This window comes from Trematomus bernacchii, unplaced genomic scaffold (assembly GCF_902827165.1).
Source record: "Trematomus bernacchii unplaced genomic scaffold, fTreBer1.1, whole genome shotgun sequence".
NCBI lineage: Eukaryota > Metazoa > Chordata > Actinopteri > Perciformes > Nototheniidae > Trematomus > Trematomus bernacchii.
The window spans coordinates 1,487,631-1,497,500 of NW_022988043.1; the positions used below are offsets into that span (position 1 = coordinate 1,487,631).

General features: G+C 42.4%; 1 protein-coding gene across 2 annotated transcripts; it reads left to right on the top strand.

Moving 5' to 3' along the window:
* The first annotated feature begins 288 nt into the window (after window positions 1-288).
* Window positions 289-8,617, top strand: nr2f1a (nuclear receptor subfamily 2, group F, member 1a). 2 transcript variants are annotated; one of them, XM_034118570.1, is made up of 3 exons: window positions 289-1,546; window positions 3,027-3,554; window positions 7,391-8,617. In XM_034118570.1, the coding sequence occupies exons 1-3, from the start codon at window positions 1,114-1,116 to the stop codon at window positions 7,663-7,665; spliced, it is 1,236 nt and encodes a 411-aa protein (XP_033974461.1). In that variant the 5' UTR covers window positions 289-1,113; the 3' UTR covers window positions 7,666-8,617. The 2 variants fall into 2 exon arrangements, with proteins under 2 accessions (XP_033974461.1, XP_033974462.1); XM_034118571.1 differs by having other exon boundaries at window positions 3,030-3,554.
* Window positions 8,618-9,870: the final 1,253 nt, after the last annotated feature.

The window sequence follows — 9,870 nt, forward strand, 5'->3', positions numbered from 1 at the left end:
AGCATCATTCTCTTAACTGCACTTGCATTTTTTTCTACTGTGTTTTCAGAAAAATATAACATTTCAACATTTGAACACGAGACCCAATGACTTAATGAGATGGACATTTTTTGCAGTGAATGAACGGAGGGGGACTCTAACCAATGGAGAGGAAGAGAGGGCTTGGCTATAACCTTAGCCTCCCATTTTCTCTCTCTCCCTATCTCCCCCCTCTCCTCCTCTCCTCCTCCTCTATGCAGGGCTCTGGCCAGTCAGTCGCCTTTGATTATCAGTCTCCAGCAGCCCCTCTCTTGGCTCCTTGACATGAGCACCATATAAGGCGCAGCGATCTCCATAGAAACGTGTCAGTTTCAATAGTAGTGTCAAAGTTCACTATATACAGACATTCGCGCAGATCCCCCGTTTCGGAAACATTGCTCTGCTGGTCCTCCCGTTTAAGCGCATTCATTTTTGGGTCTCTCCTTCTTCTTGCATATTCTATTAGTTGTTGCTTTTGGTCTTCTTTTTTATCTTTTCTCTTCGTATCTCCATTCCTCCTGCTGGAGAGAGGTGAAACTATACATGGGCACTTCGTTCGGCGACGCGGTTTTCTTTCGCTGCTGGGCGAGATGATGAGGCTTATTTAAGAATATAGATGTAAAAATCCGGCACTTCAGTTTTTCCTCCACTCCTATACGACGAAGACGGGAGTGTAAAGGAGCAAAGGGAAGAAAAGAGAAAGGAATTTATCTCCGCAGCACTTTGGATCGCGTGTCTTTCCAGCAAAAGGTTTTTTTCTCCTGCCTTTCCTTTGTGGCTATTTTATATCAAACTGCAATTTGTTACGACTGGACACTGGTTCTCCTACAAGATTAGGGATTCCTGAATGGCTGGCTGCAATATACCTTGGAACTGGCCTCCCGATACTTGCAAATCTTGATCGGGTGCCTATTCAATCGCTCTCCTGTATTCTGAATGTATTGATCGCGTTCTACTCTGCTTCTTACCCTATATGAGATTGCGTACTCCGATTTGACTTTGCACTGCCCCGTCTTTTGAGATCTCGTTTTTTCCTCCAACGCTTCATAAACACCGGCGAACATTTCGCTTTATAGCACTTTCAGGGGCCGAGATATGGCAATGGTAGTTAGCGTCTGGAGAGATCCGCAGGAAGACGTGGCCGGAGGACCTCCGAGCGGCCCCAACCCAGCAACGCAGCCGGCGAGGGAGCAGCAGCAGACGGCGTCGGCAGCGCCGCACACTCCGCAGACCCCCAGCCAGCCGGGACCCCCGTCCACACCGGGGACCGCCGGGGAACAGGGGAGTAAGACTTCTGGATCGACTGCACAGCATATTGAATGTGTGGTTTGCGGGGACAAATCGAGCGGCAAACACTATGGCCAGTTCACCTGCGAGGGATGCAAAAGTTTCTTCAAGAGGAGTGTACGGAGGAACTTAACATACTCATGTCGTGCCAATAGGAACTGTCCCATTGACCAGCACCACCGAAATCAGTGCCAATACTGCCGGCTGAAGAAATGTCTAAAAGTGGGAATGCGGCGGGAAGGTGAATATATTTTTAAAGCCCCTCATGATTACGCATTGCATAGTAGCAGACGAACAGGGCTGCCATGTTGCATTAAGGTCACAGGCATATGGCTGGGCATACTGCAGTCTCCATCCATGTTTTTTAGGGATGTTTGCATGAATGATTAGTATTTTCTGCCTCTGTAAAAGAGGTAAAAGGCCAGTGCAGCCACAGCAGTTATGCTTGTGAATGCAGGTCGTATTAACAAAGCGGCTCGTTTAGCTGACCCCTTTATTTAGTTTTTCCTTGCAGACTAAATTGTAATATTATCAAGCAAAGAAATTCTGAACAACAGGGCATTTTTACGTATTTGTTTTAGAACAGAGTATGAGTTGATCTGAATGTCTGCCTGTATGTGTATGTGTGTATGTGTGTGTGTGTGTGTGTGTGTGTGTGTGTGTGTGTGTGTGTGTGTGTGTGTGTGTGTGTGTGTGTGTGTGGGTGTGTGTGTGTGTGTGTGTGTGTGTGTGTGTGTGTGTGTGTGTGTGTGTGTGTTTGTGTGTGTGTTTGTGTGCAGGGCTAATAGTCCTTTCCATATATATGTGTAGTTTACTCATTTATAATTGTAAAGTGGGTTTTGTAATCAGTGTGTGTGAATGTAAAATGAACACACTACAAACCCACGTCTCTAGCTCCTTATGCTGACTAGACAGCTCAGACACACTGAATAATGCCGCTGAAGTTGTCCATGGCTCATTGTTTTGCCTGGTGCAATACAGGCCGTATAACTTTCCTCTCTATGGCAAGTGTTTTGTTCCAATTCATGCAAACACCCCTTATTTAAAATCAACTTTTTGCTGTACAAACAGCAAGCCCACGTGTAATGTAACATCAGTAACATAAATATTTTATTTATTTAATAATAATAATCAATAGCTGAATTCCTTTTATTCCCAGCTGACCTTTGGGTTTTGGTAAAATGTCTAAATGTTTTTACATGAATCAGTAATTATCAATCACATTTGTAATATGTTTGACCACAATGATAAATTATTAATATATACAAAACCCCACGTAAATAAAATGGCCAAGTAATACAAGTAGACTGTTGCCTGTAGGCTACTATGCAATGACGCCGTGAAATACTTATTAAAGTATATGTGTTAATCTTTGTCTTTGTATAGCAGAAAATGTGAATTGACTATAAAAGTGATTGTATTTCCATGTTGTGTACATGTAACGTGCAACTCTGAATGGAAATGCAAACAGTGTGATGGTTGAGGGATAAAACACATCAGATTTGATGAGATGTTTATGCTGTCGATAAAATAATTTGCTCTTACAAATGGCATATTCTAGTCAATATGTTTTGAAAAGCGTGCTGAATTTAGATTTCAGTGCACGCCGTTTTATTGAGGAGTAACACACTAGCTGTAGCTTTCTCTACGGTTACTACTCGTGAACAATGTTTATCAGTCCTGGATGCACATTTCCTCTTTTTTCTCTTTCTTTTTGTTAGCGGTTCAGCGAGGACGAATGCCTCCAACTCAGCCCAACCCAGGCCAGTACGCGCTGACGAACGGGGACCCTCTGAACGGCCACTGCTATCTGTCCGGATACATCTCGTTATTGCTGCGGGCCGAGCCTTACCCGACGTCCCGGTATGGGAGCCAGTGCATGCAGCCCAACAATATCATGGGCATCGAGAACATCTGCGAGCTGGCGGCTCGTTTGCTCTTCAGCGCCGTGGAGTGGGCGAGAAACATCCCTTTCTTTCCAGACCTGCAGATCACCGACCAGGTGTCCCTTCTCAGGCTGACGTGGAGCGAGTTGTTTGTGCTTAACGCAGCCCAGTGCTCCATGCCTCTGCATGTTGCCCCTCTGCTCGCCGCGGCGGGCCTCCACGCCTCCCCGATGTCTGCGGACCGGGTCGTGGCTTTCATGGATCACATCCGGATCTTCCAGGAGCAAGTGGAGAAGCTTAAGACCCTGCACGTAGACTCGGCAGAGTACAGCTGCCTGAAGGCCATCGTGCTTTTTACATCAGGTGGGTGTCCGACATACCACATAGGAACACGTCTCTAATCACATAAGGCCAGTTGCACTAATGTTACTACGAGCAAGGCTCGCATGGTGAGACAGTGACACTGTGGCATCAATAATATGGCTGTCAAGTATAGGCTGGTTACAAATCTGACTTTACGAGATGTTTGTGTAGCCGATGTAATAGCTATTTTGTCAACAGCTTGCTACATATCCACTTACATGCATTCCCATGTCCGTTGTAGCCGCAGCATAAGAAGTGTAAACAAATCCAGATTGAGCGAGCGCATCACGTTTTTAAGTGTAACTCATAGTACAATGCGCCTTAGATCCGGTATAATTGACAATCTTATACATCTAAATATTTCACAGTGTTGAGTTTAAACTTTTTGAACACGTCTGAGCCAAGAGCTAGATGTTAGGTTCGCGGCCATAAATGTTGGAACAGGTGTCAAATAGTCGAGCGTAAAGATGAAATAGTCTATCACTGTGTGATATATGACAGCTGATACATTTATGAGTGTTGGTGCATGCTTTTATCTTTGTTTTGCGTGAACAAACACATGTCTTGGGGGGGAAGGAAATAATCCTTAGCAGACAGAGATCAGAAAGCTGATGGATGTTGACTCATATGATCAGTGCATCGCTTCTCTACTCAGGGCAGCACTGCTGTATAGATTGTTTGTATATTTGTAACTGACCTATTCATTTTTCGAAGTTACTGAGGATAGTTTATCCTGTCGCACACGCTTTTAAAAGTCATCAGCAGCAATTTCCGAACCTAACCCACATTGTTGATAGCTTAATTGATGGCTGACTGAGGCAAGGTCCTAAAGTTCCTCATTTACGCTCGGTGCGTAATTTAGACGCTATTTTGGGGTTGGTTGTGTAGCTTGGTGCCATTAGGCCTGTTATGTCAAGGGAGTCTAGCGATGGAAGGGAAAGGAAAGTATAAACTCACAATCAGGCCCCAAACTAATGTAGAACTTACCTCAAAGTTTTGACCTTATTGTCTTGTATTTGGCACATTAGACAATTCTGTAACATATATGTACATATCCTATAATTAGAGACGTTCATGTTATAATATTCAGTTTTACTGTAGTTTTCAGATGTGGATTTATATTAACATAATTCCCATTTACAATATCCTTAGAAACCGTCATAACTCAATTTTATATTCAGTGGTTACACTTTTCCTTGAGCATATTTCAGTAATTCTTTTTTTATTATTTACTTTATGTCAAAGGATGTAAAACTGCTTACACACATTACATTAAATGTAATTATAATACATTTGAAATGATAAGAAAATATATTATTTTATATTTTTAATAAATTATCCAACACCATATTAAAACGTCATGCAGAATGTTAAAAGTACCTTAACATTGTGTATAATAGGAATCTAAATGATCCTAACTTCAAGTTTGAGTGCTCACCAAACTTAGAAATGCAGAGATTAACTTCCGAGCTTGTCTGCTTCAACATTTTCAGTCTTAGCGAATACCATAACACATAGGGTTTTCTTCAGTTAGAAAACTTTAGGTTTTTCTATATGTGTAATTTCTGGAGCCATAATAAAAAAAAATCAGTTTCAATTTATTCGGACACCCCAAAAATACAAGGCACTCTGAGAGGTAAATATATGTTTTAACACAAATAAATACATACTTTGCCTCAGTTACTATATAGTAATGTGGCATCTTGTTAGATGCGCTTTGCTGTGTGTGCTGATATATTTGGCCACATTTTCCTATTTTTATGCTGTTTTGGTTATTCACCCCCGATTACCCAGAGAAACTTCATACACACATTAACATTGTCCATGTTTTCTAACAGATCATTTAGTTTAGTAGAGACTACAACTGGTGTTGGCTATAACAAGTCATGTGGCACTTTGCCAAAACTAGCGTGGATTGTTTGCCTTTAATAACACCAGACTTGTCAGTATTTGATGCACTTAATAATAGTGGCCAGGCTACACGATTTCACCACAGTTTAGGGTCCTTGTTTTATTTTAAGTCCTCATCCACGTGTGCACGCTACAGTGTCTGTGTGTCTTTGCTAGCTTACCACATAAATCGCATTTGCTGATCTGGAAGCTATCTGCTCCCACGTCTCAGTATATTGAGGTGGTGGGGTGCAGGGTTGCAAGCAGGCCTAATGGAGAACTATGGGGTGTCTTTGACCAGCTTTCTTTCGACGCATGCATTAAACTACAGCATATCCCCTGCACCTCCTATATCGCTGCATTGCAACATTCAAACTAGCCTATATATTTTTACCAAAAATGTTCAAATGTAATTCATTTCAGCCTTATTGATTTCTGTAGATTTTAAAAGGGACACTCAGCGTTAATCCAAAGGGATTTGCATACATGGGGCTTTGACCGGCAGGACTAAGGTCACAGTAAATCACCCCGAGATCTCAGCGTTGCCCCCGGGTTCATAAGGTTATTGTGTCTGGCCATAGTGAGTTATAGCACCGATGAACCACGAGTAGGCTTAAAAGCCTCTGTCCGGTGTTCAATGTATTAGTACTTGGATACTAAAGATGTCTTCCTTGTGTAGTTTCTACAAAAGCGCAGCTCAATACAGACTCCAGAGGACAACCTATACTCCATGTGGGACAGCGGTTATGCTGCTTGCATTTACAGCAGTTTATAGAACACGCATGCTTGTGTGAAAAGCACTCCCCTTTTATAACGGGCTAAAACATCGTAAGACACTAACAAGCATTATATGCTTTTGTCTATAGTGAAGCGTGGCTGTGCAGGGCTGCATAACCCACCAGTGAGCACCAAAACAGGTTCATCGCCTGCGTTGTTGCACAGGCTCATTTTCTGACATTTTATGTCGCTCCTGCGTGACTATTGACTTCACCTCCTCTAATACATTTGATTGCTTCCAGCGGCCTGTCCTATAGGCTCCGTCGAAAAACAGGCCAGGAGAGGTCTATGGAGAGAAGGGCGGCGAAATGACTTAACAGCTTACTGCAGAGTAATTAGGTCACATTACATCTAGTGTAATTTCAGATTCATCAGTGTCGTTTATGTTTCCTTATACTTGAATCCCCAGAGTCCAGACATTAAGAGCATCGGCCTTTAGGCCTATTCCCTACCTTTCGCCTTTGCTCCATTTCCCCACCAGTTCTTCTTCTGCAGGCTCACAACACGGTTTTCATGACATTTAACTCTATATTCTTGTTGATTGTTGTAAGAGCAGGCAGGAATATCCTCCACTGACTTGTGACTCCCCTAATACAGCAGCAAGTCCCTTGTTTATTCTGTATGACAGTCCCACTCGCTCAGTGTGATGTAGCATGTTTGGGCAGTGTGTTTGTTCATTCCACTTTGTCAATAACACGTAAAGGCTGATGTTGAATGATAACCAGAGTGCTTCTGCAGGACATACATTGGGGGTGGCAAGGTGCACGTGCAAGTGCACTTGCCAAAGCTAAGCCCACGTGAGGCTAGAATTGACCATGTGCTTTTGTTTTCATATTTTGCCCCCAAAATAAAAGGCAAAATTGACTGCAATGTAATTTTTTAGTTCGAGCCTATATATTTATATATATATATATAAAATAAAAAAGTAAAAACATTTTTAATATCACTGTTTCTCTTCAAGCTTGGAGACTGATGTGTTTTGATAATATAATATTTTCTTAACAATATATTTGTAACCAACAGTAAATGTTTCACCGGTTCCTCGAAATGTTGAAGTTAAGCAGTAAAAAAATATCAGATTCAGCGACTTTTTTGCACAATATGTTGGACCTTGGGGTTTTCGAGACGTGACGAGCCTAACCACAGTGTTCTTGGTGTGTGTTTCTCAGATGCTTGCGGCCTGTCGGACGCTGCTCACATCGAGAGCCTGCAGGAGAAATCCCAGTGCGCCCTGGAGGAGTACGTTAGGAGCCAGTACCCGAACCAGCCCAGCCGCTTCGGGAAGCTCCTGCTGCGGCTGCCCTCTCTGCGCACCGTCTCATCATCGGTAATCGAGCAGCTGTTCTTCGTCCGCTTGGTAGGTAAAACTCCTATTGAAACCCTCATCAGGGATATGCTATTATCCGGGAGCAGCTTCAACTGGCCTTACATGTCCATCCAATGATCCTAATATGAAAGTGGGGAAAAAGAGAGGAAAAAAAGGACCAAAATTCAGCGCCCCTGACCCCATCTTCCTCCTCCAAGAAGACTATATATAGGACCTTTTCTGCGAAACTTGGAAGACATTACTTTTTTTCTGTCTTCTGGGACTGAGATGGAATACATTATGTACAGAAAAATATTGGAACTGGACTTTACACCTGTGTAAATCCACCCTCATCGTCAAGAACAATACTCTTCATTTTGTAAAATACTAGTCTTTATTTTCCTTTTTTTTGGTAAAAAATACAAATAAAATGAAAAACATCATATGCGCAGTAAGTAAAAAAGAATCAAGACTTAGCGGGAAAATAATGTTTCCAAGCAATTATAAGAATTGTCCTGTGTCTATGTACCTCTCTGTTTTGTATTTTTTCTGGTTCTAAACCAGGGTTTCTGTGATTCTATACTAATAATTTTTTGATATAACCTTTTGCTTCTTATAATGAGTGCGATATATGTTGTCGAAGCTATGTTCTCCAAGAATTAAAATTGAAGTGAGAATTTAAAAACAGAAAAATAAAGAAATGTAGACAAATAAGAAACGGTCTAATCGCTATGACAATATTACCACTGATGGTTGAACTTTTTCCCAATTGAAACGATGGACCTGCTACTGCAGCAAACTGACCTCCTGGACATTTTTACTGAAAGGACGTCTGGGGCGCCTTTCCCCGGCCATGAGTGCGTGTGGAGTCGATCATCAGTCAAAGAGGAGAGACATGAAAATCAAAAGCACTTTTAATATATCATTTCAAATACATTTTGTTTGTTTCGTCTTGAAAATTTTCATTGTTTCTTGAATTTTATTGGTTGTTGCCTTCAATTTGCTTACTCCATGATGCAGCTTTTTGCAGAAGGGTCGGTTGATGAAGTTGTGTGATGGTGACTGTACTATTAAAAAAAGAAATAGGCAACAATGTCTCATTCTCAAGCATATTTTATGTTTTATCATCCAAGGGATTTTGTTGTCTCTGTCCGTTCCTGGTATAAGAAAAGCCCAAGTGCAGGCTACAGTTACTGAGTCACTCTTCGGCATTGCCTTATAATGGCACATATAATTATTAATACACTGTTTGTCTCTATTACACCCTTCCCACCGAAAATAAGGTGATACAAGGGATTAAGTGTGTTAATTACACAATGAGTAAATACCTTACATTTTTACAGAGCCACTGACACAATGCTAACACAAAGAAGCAGAGGCTATACGTGAGGAAGTACAGCAGTGAGCTCTGTGCTAGCCTGTGTGCGCATTAATGTTTAATATTTTTCCCAGACAGCAAGGAAAGTCTGCGCACCACACAGAGCCACCTCTATCTTACCTCATGTGGCTTAATCAAGGTGATTCTTCACAAACCAAACAATATTCCCCTCTCCCCGTTCTTAAAAACTCTGCCTTGATACTGCATGCCTCAATATTGATGTGGGCGTCATTTGGCAAAAGGGTTAGACCCCGCTGCAAAGCTGCTGTGATATGCGTGATCAATCTGGAAAATGTATTTTACAGCATGTAAGCCAGTCGATAGGAACACCGAGTGTGATGCATTGTGTGGGAATAGAGCGGAGGAGAGGGAGGGAGAGATAGAGAGAGAGAGAGAGAGGAGAGAGAGAGAGAGAGAGAGAGAGAGATGAGAGAGAGAGAGGAGAGAGAGAGTAGAGAGAGAGAGAGAGAGAGAGGAGAGAGAGAGAGATGAGAGAGGGGGGTAGAGAGACTGTGGAGCCAGCGCAGAGACAATGAGAGGGGAAATGTGTGAGAAGGAAGGCAAGTGTGTGTGTGAGGGGAGACAGAAAGAGATGTGGCCTTGGTTTGCCTGATACATTCACATGTAATGAGTACATCGATAAGTCCTCAATGTGTTAGATGGGTTAGAGTTTCCTGTCCTTGCATTGTTTGTGTGTGTGCGCGCGTTTTGTCTATACTCTACAAATGACACAGGAAGCCCAGTTATGGACCTGGATCTACCCTCACTGTCATTACAGAGGTACACTCACACCTACAGTAGTAATATGTGATAAATGGGAAGGCGTTGTGAAGAAGAAAATGGGGTTTCGATGTGACAATTATTACATTTGCCTGTTAGTCCCCCCCCCCCCCCCCCCCCCTCCCTCTTCATCATCAGACGTGTTGCTTATGTGCCATATTGCTCACATCTTCATCTGCTGACTG

Coding starts and splice junctions, on each gene's coding strand:
- nr2f1a (XM_034118570.1), top strand. CDS start 1,114: ATGGCAATGGTAGTTAGCGTCTGGAGAGATCCGCAGGAAGACGTGGCC. Junction 1,547..3,026: donor AGTGGGAATGCGGCGGGAAG/GTGAATATATTT, acceptor TCTTTTTGTTAG/CGGTTCAGCGAGGACGAATG. Junction 3,555..7,390: donor CATCGTGCTTTTTACATCAG/GTGGGTGTCCGA, acceptor TGTGTTTCTCAG/ATGCTTGCGGCCTGTCGGAC.